Source organism: Salvelinus alpinus, chromosome 6 (genome assembly GCF_045679555.1).
Source record: "Salvelinus alpinus chromosome 6, SLU_Salpinus.1, whole genome shotgun sequence".
Taxonomy (NCBI): Eukaryota; Metazoa; Chordata; class Actinopteri; order Salmoniformes; family Salmonidae; genus Salvelinus; species Salvelinus alpinus.
This window is the reverse complement of record NC_092091.1, coordinates 20,919,572-20,940,583: the sequence shown is the minus strand read 5'-3', so window position 1 is coordinate 20,940,583 and position 21,012 is coordinate 20,919,572. Positions and strand designations below refer to the sequence as shown.

Genomic DNA, 21,012 nt, shown 5'->3' with positions numbered 1-21,012 from the left:
TTAACATCATTTGAGTCAATTGGAGGTGTACCTGTGGATGTATTTCAAGGCCTACCTTCAAACTCAGTGCCTCTTTGCTTGACATCATGGGGAAATGAAAAGGAATCAGCCAAGACCTCAGAAAAAAAACACAAGTCTGGTTCATCCTTGGGAGCAATTTCCAAATGCCTGAAGGTACCGCGTTCATCTGTACAAACAATAGCACGCAAGTATAAACACCATGGGACCATGCAGCCGTCATACCGCTCAGGAAGGAGGCACATTCTGTCTCCTAGAGATGAACATACTTTGGTACGAAAAGTGCAAATCAATCCCAGAACAACAGCAAAGGACCTTGTAAAGATGCTGAAGGAAACCGGTACAAAAGTATCTATATCCACAGTAAAACGAGTCCTATGTCGACATAACCTGAAAGGCCGCTCAGCAAGGAAGCCGCCATAAAAAAGCCAGACTACGGTTTGCAACTGCACATGAGGACAAAGATTGTACTTTTTGGAGAAATGTCCTCTGGTCTGATGAAACAAAAATAGAACTGTTTGGCCATAATGACCATCGTTATGTTTGGAGGAAAAAGGGGAAGGCTTGCAAGCCGAAGAACACCATCCCAACCATGAAGCACGGGGTTGGCAGCATCATGTTGTGGGGGTGCTTTGCTGCAGGAGGGACTGGTGCACATCACAAAATAGATGGCATCATGAGGATGGAAAATTATGCGGATATATTGAAGCAACATCTCAAGATATCAGTTAAAGCTTGGTCGCAAATGGGTCTTCCAAATGGACAATGACCCCAAGCATACTTCCAAAGTTGTGGCAAAATGGCTTAAGGATAATAAGGTCAAGGTATTGGAGTGGCCATCACAAAGCCCTGACCTCAATCCTATAGAACATTTGTGGGCAGAACTGAAAAAGCTTGTGCGAGCAAGGAGGCCTACACACCTGACTCAGTTACACCAGCCCTGTCAGGAGGAATGGGCCAAAATTCACACAACTTATTGTGGGAAGCTTGTGGAAGGCTACCTGAAACGTTTGACCCAAGTTAAACTATTTAAAGGCAATGCTACCAAATACTAATTGAGTGTATGTAAACTTCTGACCCACTGGGAATGTGATGGAAGAAATAAAAGCTGAAATAAATCATTGTCGCTACTATTATTCTGACATTTCACATTCTTAAAATAAAGTGGTGATCCTAACTGACCTAAGACAGGGAAATTTTTACAAGGATTAAATGTCAGGAATTGTGAAAAACTGAGTTTAAATGTATTTGGCTAAGGTGTATGTAAACGTCCGACTTAAATTGTATGTGGAGAAAAAAGGCACAGCACACCAACATCAAAACCTAATCCCAACTGTAAAGTATGGTGGAGGGAGCATCATGGTTGAGAGACACTTTGCTGCCTCAGGGCCTGGACAGCTTGTGATCATCAACGGAAAAATGAATTCCCAAGTTTAGCAAGACATTTTGCAGGAGAATGTAAGGCTATCTGTCCGCCAATTGAAGCTCAACAGAAGTTGGGTGATGCAACAGAAGTTAATCAACAACATCATTTCAACAGAAGAAAATACACCCAGTCAGAGTCCTGACCTCAACCCGATTGAGATGCTGTGGCATGACCTCGAGAGCAGTTCACACCAGACATCCAAAGGATATTGCTGAACTGAAACAGTTTTGTGAAGACAAATAGTCCAAAATTCCTCCAGACCGTTGTGCAGGTCTGATCCGCAACTACAGAAAACGTTTGGTTGAGGTTATTTAATGGAGGGTCAACCAGTTATTAAATCCAAGGGTTCACATACTTTCCCAACCTGCACTGTGAATGTTTATACGGTGTGTTCAATAAAGACACGAAAACCTGTAATTGTTTGTGTGTTATTAGTTTAAGCAGACTGTGTTTGTCTATTGTTGTGACCTAGATGATCAGATCAAATTTTATGACCAATTTATGCAGAAATCCAGGTATTTCCAAAGGGTTCACATACGTTTTCTTGCCACTGTACATCACAGAAGACTGAAATACAGTATAACAAACCGTTTGACATAGAAACACCTGATTTTTGTCCCCCCCCAAAAAGTATTAATTATTTAAAAAATAACAATCCTCCCATGAGGGCAAAGAGGGTGCTTTTGGTCATTGACTGCAGGAAAGGGGTACTGCATGTATTAATAATTAGTAGTTTACTGTTCTCATTCTTGGAGTGGAAATGTTTTGTTTGCAGCGTTCGCACCTTGCTACACTTGTGAGAATCATGTTTTGGTTTATTTCATAACCATCATTTACAAGATTTGTAAATATTTTAGCCGCCGTTGGATCATGGTGTATCAATGTGTCTATGGCAGAGGCTGGGTATTTCACAATAGTTGACTTAACTTTTTTGTTTTTTTTATCATTTTAATTCATATTTTTATGATTAAACATGTGACAAAGCTTTTGAGAAACAAAAACGTTATTATTGAAATGAAACTGTTCCATGAAAATGCGCATTTTGAAAATCATAACTGGTACGCAGAACAGTAGAAATGGTTGGATAAATTGTAAGCTTCCCCAAAGTCACATGTCGCCAATGAAGTCTTTATGAAAGATATGCCTCCACGTTTCCATGGTGAGATTTTGCCTATAGGCTACTTTGAAGCAAGGTAAGAAATGCCTCATAATAGGAAATAAAACATTAAGATTTCAAACAATTAAGGATAGGGATGTAATTATTGTTTGGATAACCTTATTGACTATTATGTACTGATGTATTGTATTTTTTTTTTGATGGGCAATGCAGAGTACGCTGGAAGAAGAATGATCATTTAATTACCGTAGTGAATTATTGTAATGTTTGTTAATGTGTCAATTAATCCCAAAAGTGATGGGTTGCCAATTGGCGATTTGACACAAAAATAAAATTTCATTCGTTAAGTATGTTTTCAAAATGCATACTGCTTCCAGCTTACATTGTAAAGTGGTGGGTGACGCGCTGATAGCCTGTTGCCTGCACATGAATGGTGAGTGGGAGGCAAGCTTCAATTACGAGTAGAAGCTCTTTTTAATCGTGCACATAACTGTTTTAAACACGCGATTGCATTTTCAATTGTTGAGCAATGAATGGGCTTGTAAAAGCCCCGTTTTACTCCAGCAGCAACTAGCTGAGGATCTGCAGGAGAAATCCCACTCAAAATAGGTTCTGTATGCTATGCACTTGTGATAGTTGGGTTGGATAAATAAGAATGTAAGGTGAAAATTTAATTTAATTTTTGTTATCACTCCTGTTTTCTCCCCCACGTGGGGGTTCATGCTCTCTAATTGGCTCAAAGTCATGTTGTTGGCCACTGACGAGCATTGCCATTCTACAAATAGAAAGGGCAGGTTTGTTGCTACTGGGTCGGCACACAGCAGGTACCGCTTTAGTTCTAGCAAGAGAAGGAACGGCCTCCCACTGTGATAAGTACCTATCGGCATTCTATCGGCAGTGAGATTCTCTGTGCGTTTCATTCTTTACAATAATAGGTGACCAGGAAGATGGCCAAGCGGCTATTAGCTCATATCTGGCTTGGCTAGTGTGTTCTATGATGGCTATGGCATGGTTAGGATATGATGTTGCTGCCATATGATAGTGCCATGTGTGTCCCTCTCCCTGGTGCTGTGTGTGTCTGGGATGTTGTTCCGTGGTATCTGGCTGTGGGTGAGGAGTCTTCCTGATGGAGCCCTGGCTCAGGCCCTGGCCCTGGCGTTGACACAGCCCCGCTGAGCAGCCTGTCGTCGTCACGCCACGGATCAGCGGCTGGCGACCTTATTTTAGGTGACACCAGGTGCCGGGTGTTTAGTGCTTGTTACATGATCCAGAGCAAATGTGCAGGGGGTCCATGTGCGACCCTGAGGGATAGAAGGAGAGAGTAGGAATAAAAGTGGGACTGGTCCTGTGACTGGGTCAGCCTTGTCTGTCTGCTGGAGTTGAGGAAAGGTCAGAGATTGGGTTGAGGTGCCAGGAATAGCGGTGTGAGATGCCTGGGTGTCTGCAGGCCATGTGAGCCCCCCAGTGGGGAGGCCTGCCCCGCCCGGCCCACACACCGCCCTCCCAAACCCCAGATCAGCAGAACAATAGCTGGTCAAAGAAGGACAGTTTCATCCCCCCTCCTTCCCCTCTCTGTCCCTCACATCTTTCTCTAGCTCTGTTTTTCTCTCCCTCTCTCTGCCCTCATCTTTAACCCCTCCTTTTTCTTTCTTTCTCTCCTCTGTCTAGCACACACAGATTCTCTCCTCTGCGCTCCCTCTCTCTGCCTCTTTCTCTGCCTCTCTCTTTCTCCTCTCTTCCTCTCTATCGTAAACACGATGCTTTCTCGATCTGAGATGCCTGAGGGACAGAGCACAGACAGGAGCTGTCACCATGACAACGGCTTCTGTGAGCTGCCTGACACCCAGACTCTATTGGCTGGGGGTTGGTCGTGGGGTGGGGGTGGGGGGGGGGGGGGGGGGGAGGGAGAGGGGGTAGGAGAGTGGAGGCAGACCCTATTTCTCCTCCAGGGACTCTGCGACCTGCTCATGTTCACATGCAGAATTAGCATAAAGAGAGGGAGAAGGAGGCAGTCTGGGTACTGTGTGTTAAAGGGTGTGGGGGCGTGTCCATAAGGGATCTCCCCTAGGTCCTAGTGGCCATGTCTATTCTTGGCCAGACTGAAGCCAGGAGGCTTGTGGTGTCATTTTAGAAGCTTTGATATGTTATTTTATATAGGCCTAGTATATGAATCATACATCAGTTTCAATGTACTGTGAGATGGTGCTCTCAAAGTACCTTCTAGCGCATGCAGTTATCTCTCTGTGTGTGTGTGCGCGTGTGCGAGCCTCCGTGTGTGTTTGTTCACTAACTGACCCCTGCCGACTGTAAAACAAGCGATGTCTCCATAGCATTAGTTGGCCTATGTGCGTTTCAACAACAGTAGCTTGTGAATGGCCTGCTCTAGTCTCCTCAGATCAGCCCTCTGAGTCCCTCCTCCCCATCCCTCTTACACACCCTTATCTGGAGAAGCATCTTGGATCAGATCTAAACTCACTGGATTACTGGGGTCCCCCAACGTTCTGGGTGATGGTTTTGCTAGTTTTGTGGAACCCTGGTTGTATGTGCTGCACCTGCCAATTCTGTGGCTAGCTGTGAGTTTGGGCTGAAAGATCTTGCGTTCATTGATGAAGAAAAGATGGAAGCCTTGACTTCTGAAATATCACCATGGTTCTGATGTGACGTGAGGCCAGAAACCAAGGACTGACTCTGGTTCGAAACAAACTTTTGCAGCCCTAAAATGTGTGCATTCCTCCTGAATTAATATCATTGTTTCCATTTCAGTTTATTGCATTTGATCCAGAGAACGTTGGAAGATCCACTTTTCTTAAATTTCATGAACACCTGTTCATGAACACTTTCTTAATTGATCTTGCAAGATTAAATTCAAAGCACAGAGGCAATGGTTCTGACTGAGATACAGTGGACTGTTGATGTGGCTGAAATCTTTTCAGTGTTTGCATTACCTGCGGAATGGCTGTGAAATTCAGTGCACCGTGTTTATGTGGAGTTTGGCAGGCTGCCGCCTCAGCTCTAAGTGAACATAGCTAATGAAAACTCTGTATGAAAGAGGGAGAAAAGAGAGCAAGAGAGATGAGAGGAGAGTGAGGGGGAGAGCGAAGGAGAGGAGAGTGAGGAGGAGAGCGAAGGAGAGGAGAGTGAGGGGGAGAGCGAAGGAGAGGAGAGTGAGGGGGAGAGCAAAGGAGAGGAGAGTAAGGGACTGGAGGGAGAGGCAACGAGAGGCAGGAGGAGGAGGGAGTGTGAGATCAGGGCGGTCTGCCTCTCTGTGATCACTGACATATTTAGACTAATAATCGAGAAGGGGGAGCATGTGGCTATGAATATGGTCCCTTGTGTTGATCTGTGTGTGTGTGGGCTCATGTCTTTGCCTGTTTGTTGGTGTGTATCCATACACCCTAGAAGGAGTAAACGTCTCTAGCTGTGCCTGCAAACGCATTTGACTATCCCTTTCCAGTAGGCAGCAATGTACAGTGTCACAGAGAAAGGGTCAAAGGGCGGTTGCTACCAAATCAAAACCAGAAGTTGAAAAGGAGGCACAGAGAGGGGGTCGCAGCACTGCTACAAGACAGCCTGTGTGGTTGGGGAGGTAAGGCCCAGGGGTCGGATGGGAGAGTGGCTGGCTGGGAGGAGGGGTGCTGTTAGAGGGGGTAAAATACTGAGGAAACCGCTCAGAACAAACCAAACAGGAGTAAACCATAAGCATGTTTCACTCCTATGAATCCCTTCCGCTGAGGAGTCTAATGGGCTTCTTAGCCAGCTACTGGAGCCCCTCTCACAACAAAAAATAATGGGGGGGGATCTCTGACCCCTCTCTCACTCACTCTCTCTGTCTCTCTCTCTCTCTGAGAGAGCATGATAGTGGTGTGCTTTATGCAGGGTGAGAAATGTTTCTATTAGGATGTATTTATTTATGGTGAATCTAGTGCAAGTTAGCCCACGAACATGCACACGCATGTTAAGAGGTGCTCTCTGGAAATCTTACCACTGCCCTCTCTCTACTCTCATCTCTTTTCCTCTCACATCCCCTCTCCCTCATTACAATCATCTTGGTCAGTAAATATTTACCAGATAGTGCGCAAATGGCAGTTGGAACCCAGGAAGTGTCAGGGTGCTGGCTGTTTGACCTGTGTGTGTGTTTGCCTGCCTGCCTGCCCCACCGCCAGCCCAGTGAACTCTGCTAGTGAACGTGGTTCTGCTGCCAGTCGCTTGTCTCTCCCCTGTGCTCCAAGTGACGCGGGCCAGGGTGGATGGGCAGAGACGTGATTTATGGGAGTGCCACTCACAAATAACTCCTGCCTTTTACTCATGTAGTCCTCAGTGACAGCTAATGACAAAGGGATTTTAAATCACCATGTGTGTATGCTTGGTGGTGCGGCGCACAGAACAATTTGTTTTCCCAGAGTTCTGTAATGGCTGCACAGGTAGGCAGGCGACGTGAGAGAAAGGGAGCGAGAGAGCTGTTCTGTTCCTCAGCTCTCCTATCCTGTATTCTTGAAAACTAGCTCCCTCCTTTTTTCCCCCTGCTCTCTTTCATCCCATTTTATCCTTATCAGTTCCATACTACAGCCGTGCCAACCCTCACTCACTCTTACACCTCCTCCCCTTTGTCCACACTCTCCTGCTCTGTCTCTCCCTCTGCCCTCTCGTTCTACACTGTTTACTCCCTCTTTCTCTCTCTCTTCTATCTTTCCTTTTCTCGCTCTCCTCCCTCATTCTTTCTCTCTGCCACTCGTTCTTTCTTTCTGCCCCAGGCCCCTCAAAGGTCCAGGCAGCTCCACAGACCCTCCATTGTCTTGGGAATGTGGTGGCTGTCTCCCTCCCCATCTCCTTCACCTCTCATCCTCCCCCCTCTCTCTTGCAGGAGCTTGGGGTGCTGTGCTCTGCTGTGCTCCTGGGTCCTGATGGCCACTAGGTTACTGACTCTGACCTGAGAAACAGCACAGAGACCTGGAGAGGAGTGGAGCGGGAGGTCTGTGTGCGTGGGGCGTACAGGGGGAAACCTTTGTCTCGGTATGCTGAAAAGACAGCTGCTCTTTATTAGGAGGTCCCACATTTGCCTTTTTCTCATCGCCTGTGAATTCCTCGTCTGATTCTTGTTCCCTCTAGCTCCCTTTGTCGTTGAAAAAAAGATATGTTTATAAACCTACTAGTTGATTTTCACTTGGATCATATTCGACAATGGCTTTCTGAAATGTATGTGCATCGTGGGTGAGCGCAAGAAAATTCCTACCTATGCTTTTTTGTGTTTCTTCGAAAATCACTTTGTTCGAGTAGCGGTCGAAGACTCTAAAGTGCATCCCTAGTATTATGTACTTACCAAAATGTTTCCAGAAGCTGGTGTCACAGCAACACTGACATGAGATGGTCAACAACAGCCAGTGTTTCCCCAAGTAGTCACACAGTCATCACTAGGTATACCATTAGGTGTATGAGCTGAGGGTTAGTCAACAAAGGACTGGTGGCTCCGTTGGGGAGGGTCAGAGGGGAGATAGGGGCAGTGGTGCTCCTGAGTGAAAGGTTGGCAATCCTTACGCCTTACCCGCCTCTGGATTTGGAGCTGACGCCTGTTCCCCTGAGAATGCCCTTCCAGCCAGCCAGGCCTGTAATACTCCCTATCGGAAATAGGTTGGCTAAACTGGAACTGGATCAGACTGGGCTGACTTGGACCGTTTTAAAGGTCTCAGCCTTCCACACGCAGCTCAACCCTCATCTATCGCCCACCTAATTCGGAGGTGTATGTGTGTTCAATTGGAGATTTGTTACTTAGTTCTTTATTAGCATTTCTGACAATACTGACAGCATGCAAGTGATACTGTCCCTGAAAGTAGCTCTCAGAAACCACACGGTTGAGAGAACTGCTCCGGCTCTCGTCTCTTCCCTCACCTTTCTCTCCTTCCTCTGTTTGCAAAGCTCATTTGACTATATTACTACATTAGTAGGAGTAATATATGGTAATTATTTCATTGTTGCGATTTATAGACGTCTCGTTTAGGCTTTTAAGGTTCAACCATATTGCCTTTGGCGTTCTGGAATGTTTGCACCTCTCTCTAACTTCCTTGCTCTTTCTTTCTCTTAATTTTTTCCCCTCTTTCTCCCTGTTTAAGCCTCCCCTCACCTCCCTCCATCCTCCACTTTCGCAACTCTGCAAATCCAGTTGTGCAGGGATAGTGAGAGAGGAAAAAGGCAAAGAAAAAGGGAGAGGGTGGATTTTGGTAACCAGACTGCCAGAAACTCTTCATTTTTAATAAGTCCCAAAGGAGGTCTTGCCCATAAAGTATATTATATTATACAAACCTTCTGGCCAAGTTGGGGTACTGGGATCCCGGTTAGGAACTACGCTGGTCCTTTAAGTGTTGGAGAGAGAGGAAGTCTGTCTGAGGCCTACAAAATGAGCCCTTTGATCAGGCAGCCTGCAGGTAGGAAACGGTGCATCAGAACTGCCGTGATGATTTCTGTAGACATCTCATTGGACATCTCATTGGCAGACAGGGATTATACAGTTCACTCTGGCTACCCTATCTGAGGTCTGTGTGTGTAGTATTCAATGCCAAGGTGCTGGACCTGTTGGATTTGGTGTTTATATTGTTAGTTTTATTGTTTCTAGAGTCCGAATTGCTTCATGCCTCATTCTCAAAATAACCTTTTTAGAAAAAACATACACTTACTATTCCAGCCATATACTACCATTGACTGAAGTTAACTCATGAGTGAAAAAGACAAGGAGTGTTTCTCAATATGCAGACTACCGTGCTCCACACTCTCATGCTCCAAGTGCATTGTCAGAGGACGTTCTCTTGAGTACGTTCTTGTGTGAAGAACGCAGAAAACATTACTTTAGAGAAACACTCGAACTCCCCCTACTGTATAACCTAATGCTGCACCTCCCCATTCACTGAACCTTCTTCCAGCCAGGACAAGTACAACAATAGAGACGAAACAAGATATTCACAAAGAAAATGTTTTATGACATAATTATCAGCTAGCTATATGTGAATCATAATAATCTAGCTAGCCAGCTAGTTAATCAGGCAAGAATGACCTAAAAGTAATGTTATGCGAGGTAGATGTCTATTCTTCATGGGTAGCTAGCTACAGTGGCTTGGGAAAGTATTCACCCCCCTTGACATTTTTCCTATTTTGTGCCTTACAACCTGGAATTAAAATGTATTTTTGGGGAGTTTGGATCATTTGATTTACACAACATTCCTACCACTGGAGATCCAAAATATTTTTTATTGTGAAGCAATCAAGAAGTAACACAAAAAAACGGAACTTCAGCGTGCATAACCATTCATCCCCCCCCCAACACCCATCATTCCTTCAATTCTGACCAGGTTCCCAGTCGCTGCCGATGAAAAACATCCCCACAGCATGATGCTGTCACCACCATGCTTCACTGTGGGGATGGTATTCATGGGGTGATGAGAGGTGTTGGGTTTGTGCCAGACATAGCGTTTTCCTCGATGGCCAAAAAGCTCAATTTTAGTCTCATCTGACCAGAGTACCTTCTTCCATATGTTTGGGGAGTCTCCCAAATGCCTTTTGGCGAACACCAAACGCATTTAATAATTTTTTTCTTTAATCAATGGCTTTTTTTCTGGCCACTCTTCCGTAAAGCCCAGCTCTGTGGCGTGTACTGCATAAAGTGGTCCTATGGACAGATACTCCAATCTCCGCTGTGGAGCTTTGCAGCTCCTTAAGGGTTATCTTTGGTCTCTTTGTTGCCTCTCTGATTAATGCCCTCCTTGCCTGGTTTGTGAGTTTTGGTGGGCGGCCCTCTCTTGGCAGGTTTGTTGTGGTGCCATATTCTTTGCATTTTTTAAATAATGGATTTAATGGTGCTCCGTGGGATGTTCAAAGTTTCAAATATTTTTTTATAACCCAACCCTGATCTGTACTTCTCTACAACTTTGTCCGTGACCTGTTTGGAGAGCTCCTTGGTCTTCATAGTGCCGCTTGCTTGGTGGTGCCCCTTGCTTAGTGGTGCTGCAGACTCTGGGGTCTTTCAGAACAGGTGTATATACAGTTGAAGTCGGAAGTTTACATACACCATAGCCAAATACATTTAAACTCAGTTTTTCACAATTCCTGACATTTATTCCTAGTAAAAATTCCCTGTCTTAGGTCAGTTAGGATCACCACTTTATTTTAAGAATGTGAAATGTCAGAATAATAGTAGAGAGAATGATTTATTTAAGCTTTTATTTCTTTCATCACATTCCCAGTGGGTCAGAAGTTTACATACACTCAATTAGTATTTGGTAGCATTGCCTTTAAATAGTTTAACTTGAGTCAAACATTTCGGGTAGCCTTCCACAAGTTTCCCACAATAAGTTGTGTGAATTTTGTCCCATTCCTCCTGACAGAGCTGGTGTAACTGAGTCAGGTTTGTAGGCCTCCTTACTCGCACACGCTTTTTCAGTTCTGCCCACAAAGTTTCTATAGGAATGAGGTCAGGGCTTTGTGATGGCCACTCCAATACCTTGACTTTGTTGTCCTTAAGCCATTTTGCCACAACTTTGGAAGTATGCTTGGGGTCATTGTCCATTTGGAAGACCCATTTGTGACCAAGCTTTAACTTCCTGACTGATGTCTTGAGATGTTGCTTCAATATATCCACATAATTTCCCTGCCTCATGATGCCATCTATTTTGTGAAGTGCACCAGTCCCTCCTGCAGCAAGGAACCCAAACAACATGATGCTGCCACCCCCGTGCTTCACGTTTGGGATGGTGTTCTTCAGCTTACAAGCCTCCCCCTTTTTCCTCCACACATAACGATGGTCATTATGGCCAAACAGTTCTATTTTTGTTTCATCAGACCAGAGGACATCTCTCCAAAAAGTACAATCTTTGTCCCCATGTGCAGTTGCAAACCGTAGTCTGGCTTTTTTGTGGCTGTTTTGGAGCAGTGGCTTCTTCCTTGCTGTGCAGCCTTTAAGGTTATGTTGATATACAGTGGGGAGAACAAGTATTTGATACACTGCCGATTTTGCAGGTTTTCCTACTTACAAAGCATGTAGAGGTCTGTAATTTTTATCATAGGTACACTTCAACTGTGAGAGACGGAATCTAAAACAAAAATCCAGAAAATTACATTGTATGATTTTTAAGTAATTCATTTGCATTTTATTGCATGACGTAAGTATTTGATCACCTACCAACCAGTAAGAATTCCGGCTCTCACAGACCTGTTAGTTTTTCTTTAAGAAGCCCTCCTGTTCTCCACTCATTACCTGTATTAACTGCACCTGTTTGAACTCGTTACCAGTATAAAAGACACCTGTCCACACACTCAATCAAACAGACTCCAACCTCTCCACAATGGCCATGACCAGAGAGCTGTGTAAGGACATCAGGGATAGAATTGTAGACCTGCACAAGGCTGGGATGGGCTACAGGACAATAGGCAAGCAGCTTGGTGAGAAGGCAACAACTGTTGGCGCAATTATTAGAAAATGGAAGAAGTTCAAGATGACGGTCAATCACCCTCGGTCTGGGGCTCCATGCAAGATCTCACCTCGTGGGGCATCAATGATCATGAGGAAGGTGAGGGATCAGCCCAGAACTACACGGCAGGACCTGGTCAATGACCTGAAGAGAGCTGGGACCACAGTCTCAAAGAAAACCATTAGTAACACACTACGCCGTCATGGATTAAAATCCTGCAGCGCACGCAAGGTCCCCCTGCTCAAGCCAGCGCATGTCCAGGCCCGTCTGAAGTTTGCCAATGACCATCTGGATGATCCAGAGGAGGAATGGGAGAAGGTCATGTGGTCTGATGAGACAAAAATAGAGCTTTTTGGTCTAAACTCCACTCACCGTGTTTGGAGGAAGAAGAAGGATGAGTACAACCCCAAGAACACCATCCCAACCGTGAAGCATGGAGGTGGAAACATCATTCTTTGGGGATGCTTTTCTGCAAAGGGGACAGGACGACTGCACTGTATTGAGGAGAGGATGGATGGGGTCATGTATCGCGAGATCTTGGCCAACAACCTCCTTCCCTCAGTAAGAGCATTGAAGATGGGTCATGGCTGGGTCTTCCAGCATGACAACGACCCAAAACACACAGCCAGGGCAACTAAGGAGTGGCTCCGTAAGAAGCATCTCAAGGTCCTGGAGTGGCCTAGCCAGTCTCCAGACCTGAACCCAATAGAAAATCTTTGGAGGGAGCTGAAAGTCCGTATTGCCCAGCGACAGCCCCGAAACCTGAAGGATCTGGAGATGATCTGTAGGGAGGAGTGGGCCAAAATCCCTGCTGCAGTGTGTGCAAACCTAGTCAAGAACTACAGGAAACGTATGATCTCTGTAATTGCAAACAAAGGTTTCTCTACCAAATATTAAGTTCTGCTTTTCTGATGTATCAAATACTTATGTCATGCAATAAAATGCAAATTAATTACTTAAAAATCATACAATGTGATTTTCTGGATTTTTGTTTTAGATTCCGTCTCTCATAGTTGAAGTGTACCTATGATAAAAATTACAGACCTCTACATGCTTTGTAAGTAGGAAAACCTGCAAAATCGGCAGTGTATCAAATACTTGTTCTCCCCACTGTAGGACTCATTTTACTGTGGATATAGATACTTTTGCACCTGTTTCCTCCAGCATCTTCACAAGGTCCATTGCTGTTGTTCTGGGATTGATTTGCACTTTTCTCACCAAACCCCATTCATCTCTAGGAGACAGAACACGTCTCCTTCCTGAGCGGTATGACGGCTGCGTGGTCCCATGGTGTTTATACTTGCGTACTATTGTTTGTACAGATGAACGTGGTACCTTCAGGCATTTGGAAATTGCTCCCAAGGATGAACCAGACTTGTGGAGGTCTAAAAAATATTTTCTGTAGTCTTGGCTGATTTCTTTTGATTTTCCCATGATGTCAAGCGTAGGCACTGAGTTTGAAGGTAGGCCTTGAAATACACCCACAGGTACACCTCCAATTGACTCAAATGATGTCAATTTGCCTATCAGAAGCTTCTAAAGCCATGACATAATTTTCTGGAATTTCCCAAGCTGTTTAAAGGCACAGTCAGTGTATGTAAACTTCTGACCTACTAGAATTGTGATACAGTGAATTATAAGTGAAATAATCTGTCTGTAAACAATTGTTGGAAGAATTACTTGTGTCGTGCACAAAGTAGATGTCCTAACCGACTTGCCAAAACTATAATTTGTTAACAAGAAAATTGTGGAGTGGTTGAAAAATGAGTTTTAATGACTCCAACCTAAGCGTATGTAAACTTCCGACTTCAGCTGTATACTGAGATCATGTGACAGATCATGTGACACTTAGATAGCACACAGGTGGACTTTATTTAACTAATTATGTGACTTCTGAAGGTAATTGGTTGCACTAGATCTTATTTAGGGGCTTCATAGCAAAGGGGGTGAATACATATGCACACACCACTTTTCAGTTTTGCATTATTATTTTTTTTAAACAATTATTTTTTCTTCATTTCACTTCATCAATTTGGACTATTTTCTGTATGTCCATTACATGAAATCCAAATAAATTTTTATTTCAATTACAGGTTGTAACGCAACAAAATTGAAAAAATGCTAAGGGGGTGAATACAGTGCAAGGCACTGTAGATAGCCATGAAGAATTGTTATCTGGCTAACGAATAGTAGTAGCTAGCCGTTTAGCCCTATTGACGTACTATGGGCTTGCGATCTATGCACACCACAGTGGGTATTGTAGGCAGGTGAACATGCCAAAATTAACATGGCATGTATTTATTAACGTGTCAATATAAAATATTATATTCAGGCAACATATGAGATGTGAATAGGCAACATTCATTCCGAAGTCGGAGTATATTTTCTCTCGCTTCAGCTCAAATAATGTCCGGCATTGCTTTCAAGAAACGTTGTGTCATTTTTAACGGAGTTGCGTAATATTTCTCTGCATACTTTCCGTTGAATCTTGCATCGATGTACATATTTTGAAGCATGCAAACAGAGTACGCATTTGAGAAGTGCCCTCTATGCTCCATATCTCATATTTTGATTTTTACTCTCCCGTGCTCGGAGCACGGTAGAGTGCATTTGGAGAAATCTCCAGGATCTGTCTGTCTGTCTGACTCAGTCAATACATTATATATGGTCCCCGGCAGAGCAGAGCAGCGGTGACACCTACAGTATGTGAAAGCAGTTGTAAAGGATTTGGAGAGGCGGAGATCAACATCACACTCTGTGCAACTGTATATTACACATACAGTGGAGTCCTCTAGCGCCAGCCGCCCTATTCCCTAATTAGCCGTGTGTGTGGCCAGTGGCAGTCAGGAGAGGTGCCTTGTCCTTGTTTAGACTGGAGCTGCATTTTTGGGAAGGGCCCATAAGTAAGCATTTCACTAGTCTACACCTGTTGTTCACGAAGCATGTGACAAATAAAAATGGATTTGATTTCATTTAAATCGTTTAAGCTCCATCATGGCACCTTTCTCTAGTGGCTGACACTGACCTAATGAGGGAGGGAAAGGTCACAGGCAGATGAGGGGTGCTCACCGTTCACACTACGAGGGGTGGGGGTGTGTGTGTGTGCAGAGCTCTAAAGTGTGAACATTTTGGTTGCATATGCGCCTAAATATTTTTTTTAGCTAGCCTTGTTGTTAGCTAGCTAGCAACCTGGTAACTTTACTGGTAGGCTATATTGAACATTTGGGGACACAGAAAGAAAGGAAAATGGATAGCTTTTTCAGTAGATCAATGATCATGGCAATAAATGAATCACTGATCTCTTGCATGTCCTCACTCAGTGTTCTTAAAGAGACAGTGTACAATTTTCTATCTAATGTATCTCAATAGGAAAATAGTGATTTTACACAATGTAGAAACCTAATATTTAACAAATTACTTTTTAATTTCAATAACAGATGTTTATATAATTGTGTTTTTTATAAATGATAAACAAATGTATTTACAGTGTTACCTTTTATTATCTAGGGCACAACATGTGCTTCAGAAGTAGCTAGAATACATAAAGGGCCAATATAGGGTATATCCCAATTGATTTAAAACATTATTTTCTGGTGCTCCAAAATGTATTGTTTTGTAGCTGTGTGAATGTGGGCAGGGTTCAGTGTCCTCTAATCTCAGTAGTTAAAGAGCAGGGCCAGTGGGGGGGACTAGTGGAAGGGGGTCAGTGAAATAAACAGAAGGGTATCCTCACCACTGGTCATTAACATCTGACGCGGCCAATAAAGGCCTCCACAGCCCTGTGCGTCCGGACTGATGTTGCATCCCGCTCACGTGGTTTTGTGTCAGATTCACTTAGTTGAAATTGAACCCCGACAGACAGACAGGCTCAGGTAAGTAGCTGCTCCTTGCTCTCTAAACGCCAATGCAGGGAGAATGGAGAGAGGTGTGTTTGTTGTTTTTACACCTGTAATGTGGGCACACACACATCCCCAGAGAGTCTGTCACACGTTAACCCTATCAAGAACACACACACACACACACTACCACCTCATGTATAACTAACTGCTAGTTAGGCTCTTCTACTACTGCGCATACATTAGCCAGACACTGACAGATGCATGCTGACACACTGATGGTTATTGTATATGTTGGTCTGCTCTCAGCACAAGTGTTAGCCAGGTATTATATCTGCATCCGTGTGCCTGTGATGGGGAGATTGCTAAGCAGCAGGAGCCAAAGCAGGGGGGCTGGGGCAAGATGGGTGTTGAGTAGAGATAGTCCCCCAGCCAAGAGGCCTCCTCCTGGGTTGACATCTCACAGGGCTGTCAGAGGTTCCAGGGGCCCTGATGTGGGTTGCTGCCGAGGCAGAGGTGTGTGTGGTTGGGAGGGGTCTGGGGATTGGCTTGGTCAGGGTGGTAGATCAGGACGGCAAGGGGGTTCCTTCTTCCCTCCCTGGCAGATTTGTTTACTGATAATTAATTTACCTGATTGACACAACAGCTGCCGGAGCAGTGGGAAGAAAGCAAGCGGTGTGCCGAGCCGGCTTCCTCTCTCCACTTGTCATGGAGTGCTTTCCCATGTAGCCATGTTTGGAGTCAGGTTCCTGCGCCACGCTGCTCTCTCTCCAATTGATTAAAAGGCACATCTGTAAGCCAGCAGCCCTGATTATGCATTCCAGCCTCTCCAGCTAATCTTTATAGAGCTGACTTCAGTGACATAGTTATTGGAGCAGTTCAAGCTGGGTCTGAGGAGAGGAGGAGAGTGGGAGGAGAGGGAGGGGCGGTGATGACAGGCAGCAGTCGCGTGGCCATGAATGCAGTGGTTTGTCATGGAGATCGACTGAGGCTTTCCAGCCCCAGTCCCAATCCCAGGCAGATGCATGGCCAAGCAGTCTGTCTGCCAGCTCCACTCTGATCTACCGACTACTACAGTACCGCCACTGGCTGAGTGTATGACTATGTACATATGATACACACACACACACACACACACACACACACACACACACACACACACACACACACACACACACACACACACACACACACACACACACACACACACACACACACACACACACACACACACGCACGCAGCACCCTCTTTCCGAAATTAATTGATTCCAACCTGTCTGGAGCCTCTCCTACCTGCTCATCAGCTCCAGATGTATTTCTTTCTGAATCCTCCCATCCCCCGTAAACCTCAGCAACCAGGACTACTTCGTCTTACCATGAATTAACTCCTGTCTGCTGTCCATCTCCAGCTCTGATATTCATATTGTTCCAGTAGCAGAAATAGAAAAGCCATAGCATTGGTGGATATTGTAGGCTTAGCAGAGTGGCTAAATCCACTCCTGGATATGTGCAGAGCAGTGTGTGTGTCTGCAGGTGTCTGGCGGTCTGTGTCTGTGTGTGTTGTGGCCAGCCAGCAGGTGATCAGTGTTGCCCTGCTTGTCTCGGAGCAGATAAGACTGGATCCATTACCCCCCTGGAACCGATGTCCAGATCAATGGGGCAGATTGCAGCGCTCACTCAGTGTCTCATGTCCAGCTAGGCAGCAAGTGATACTGATAATTAAAAAAGCAGTAGCTAATTACTTCAGAGTGCTCACAGAACAATCCATGGGTTTGGGTTGGTTGTGTGTTCCTTCTTAATAGATATACAGACCCACTGGAATAAAACATCATAAACTTTATTATTGATGGCTAGGAGGGAGGGATGGGAGCGTAAGCAGGGCACAGTGCTGCTGCTGCATAAATACAGGAGAGAGAAGGAGCAGAGACAATGGTGTGTAAAGGGTTCAATACTGTGGGGATTTTGTGTATCCGCTTGTGTGTTTGAGAGAGGGGGAGATTGAGAGAGGGGGAGATAGAGGTGGCTAACAGACCAGCTATCAAAGCCACAGGCTCCTTTAAACTACATCGCGCTCTCTATCGCTCTCTGTCTCTCGCTCTCTCTCTCTCGCTCTCTGTCTCTCGCTCTCTGTCTCTCGCTCTCTGTCTTTCGCTCTCTCTTGCTCCCTGGCCAGGCTGATGATTGACGGCCTGAGGGTTTTAATGGGCACTGGAGAGCGAGAGCTGAGGTTGGTGTTGTCATGGCAACAAGGAGAACGGGCCTTTTGCTGCTTTACCTGGGAGTGCAGTGAAACATCGCTGGCTGGCTGGCTGACTGGCTGTGTGCTCCACAAACATGTACCCCTCATCTCCTCCTCACCCCCTCCCCTCTTCCTCTCTCCTCCTCCCTACCCTGAGCAGTCCATGTCAGCTTCTACTGACCAACTGGCCGCCTGCGGTCAGCACAGCTACCCAGAATACCTCTGATCACACTGCAGATTATACAGATGAGCCCGCCTGTAATTCTCTCTGCTCAGACAGACTCACCACTGTCTGCCTCTGTGTGTGTGTGAATATCCTCTGTCCACAGTATCCTCAACTGACTGGACATACAACTACCAGTAGTTTATTTGGGGTCACCAGTGAAAATTCTTTATTCCTATGTGCCGCCATTATACCTGTTTTTGTTTAGTCCGTCTCTCCATTGGTCTTCCACTGTCTCAGCCCTCGCTCAGTCATACATGTTTAACATGCTGAGGGCTGCTGTGTGTGTTTCTGATGGCTTTCTAGCATTAGCATGATGGTAGTAGTGTGGCCTTGGGTTCCATTTCCAATCAGCCAACATGGCAGCTCCACTGTACTGGACAAACAGCTGCCATTGACTAAATACTGTACATGCTGACAAACCCAGTTAACCACCTCTCATCACTCACTCCCCTCCCCTCTGCCCTCTGCCCTCTCTCCATTCATTCTGTTCACCCCCCCCACTCTCCTCTCTCTCCTCTCCAACTCTTCTTTTCTCTCCCATCTTCACATCCCTCCCTTAGTCACTCTCTTTCATCTCCCCCTCTCCTCTCTTTTATCCCCTCTCCCCCTCTCCATGACCAAGCATTCACACTGCTGCCTCCCATACATAGTATGCACTAGAAGTCGTTGAGCGGTAACTAAATGGTCAGCAGTTGGTCCTCGCCCAGATAGGGCAGGTTTGAAGCTATATTTATAGACATTTATAATCCACCACTTATGCAGTCACTATATTTTCTTTGTCTACTGAATAAAGCAGTAACTACATAGCCTCTGTTCCCTGGCAACTGGTTCAACTATATGTAATGAAAATACCTTCTCACTACCATTATCTTACAATCACATCAAGCTTTTTTTATACGCTTAGTGAGTGAGTGTGTGTGTGTTGCACACACACACGGCCTGCCCTGTGGCCCCAGGGCCCGTTAGTGAGTGTCTGGGCCAAGCGGGTCAGGGATGGAGGGGCTGTTTGCACTGGGATGGCTGGGGGGTTCTGGTTACATGGGGTGAGAGGGGAGGAGAGGGCTCTGGGCAGCTGTGTAATCCCCTTCACTGGGTGCTGCCTGGTGAATAGACAGCCTGAGAAACACACAACAGACTCAGCCACTGCCTTACATACCTTGGGGGAGGGGGCTCCAACCCCCATTTAACTGCTTAGGAGAGATTTCACCACAGCTAGCTAGCCACACACACACAAAAACACACACAACATATATTCCATTTATTTTGTATTTCTACTCAGCATAAATGTTTACAAATTCATAAAGAGAGACAGATGCTTGTCTTTTTAATATGGTCTGAATGCAGCGAAGAAGAAGCAATCTGAGCCAGACGTTCAGGTTACAGATAATGTTACGCCTTCCTCTCCACTGATTCCTTCTGTCTGTCTGAAAACGCCAAAACCACCCAAAACAAGCCACGTCTTTCCTCATGTTGAATAAAACCCCGAGCAGTGGAGACTAGGCTACATCAGACTATTGTGGTGAAGGGACAGATTTATTTAAATGCCTTTGTGTGTAGTATAATGTATAAGATATGTGTTGTAGTGAGTGTGAATGACTTGTGTGTGCGTGTTTGTTTCAGAGTACTAAGTGTATGTGTGTTTACTTTGTGTTTTGCAGAGTGCAGCTGCTGCCCCTAGTCCGGTGATGGGTAACATGCCCCCCAACGATGGCATGCCTGGTGGACCCATGCCCCCGGGCTTCTTTCAAGTAAGATCTCTCGCTCGCTTGCAGTAGACTAGGTCTGGCTGGCCAGGGACAGGGAGGTTGGGATGGGAGGGAGGTTTTTCTCTGGGTTGTGTTACTCTGCTAATTCCTCCTGTCATCACTGCTGTCTGATGGCTGTCTGGGAAGCTAGGGAGGTCACCTGATGATGGGGGCGCGCACCCAATCTGACTACACACACGCCGTCGTTTAAACATACTGTATCCTGAAAATATACTCTTGTTGATCAAATGTCATGAAGCTACTGCAAATATGGTTTCCAGTTTTGTCCAGTGTGTGGGTTTTTGTCCAGTGTGTGTTTTTGGGGGGCTGGCTGTTGTACTGTCTTCTGTTAGCCATGAGCGTGTGTGACAGAGAGAGGGGGGAGAGGGAGAGAGAGAAGAGGCAGAGAGGGACTGAAAGATGGAGAGAGAGAAGAGGCAGATATGAGGGAATGACTGAGAAAGAGAGGGACTGGGAGAGAGAGGAGAGATGGGGCAGAGAGGGAGGAAGAGGCAGAGACGGATAAGTAGAGGGAGGGAGGGAGAGAAGGGAAGTCTTACTCCACTGTTCTCCACTGCAGCAATTGCCTCCCTGCTCAGCGTCCAGTCAGGCAAAAGAGAGCGGGGGGGAAGGAGTGTGAAACAAAAGCCCCCACACACACACACACACACACACACACACACACACACACACACACACACAAGCACGCTAGATCAGTGTGTAGTAGTATGGTATGGAGCAAAGATGACACCAGTTATTCCCTTGGCATCGTTTTACAATGGTGTACTGTAGACACACACACACAGAGCTCTCTGACAGACTGCCCCTCGGAGTCATTTAGTCTGTTGTCTATGCACAGTCAGATCTTACTAATCATATGTTCTGTTTCCACTACTGTATTTGTTATCCAAGCTTAGCCCTCTGTAGAGGTTTCTCCAGCAGAGCTGTGGTGTGTT

The 21,012-nt window shown here is 45.6% G+C and overlaps 1 protein-coding gene across 2 annotated transcripts in view; it reads left to right on the top strand.

The window, feature by feature from the left end:
- LOC139578337 (single-stranded DNA-binding protein 3-like) overlaps positions 1–21,012 on the top strand; it is a 149,574-nt gene that overhangs the window by 90,216 nt on the left and 38,346 nt on the right. For both annotated transcript variants that reach the window (XM_071405786.1, XM_071405787.1), the window contains exon 5: positions 19,970–20,059. In XM_071405786.1, coding sequence (XP_071261887.1) covers positions 19,970–20,059 — 90 coding nt within the window. The remainder of the gene's footprint in view (positions 1–19,969; positions 20,060–21,012) is intronic.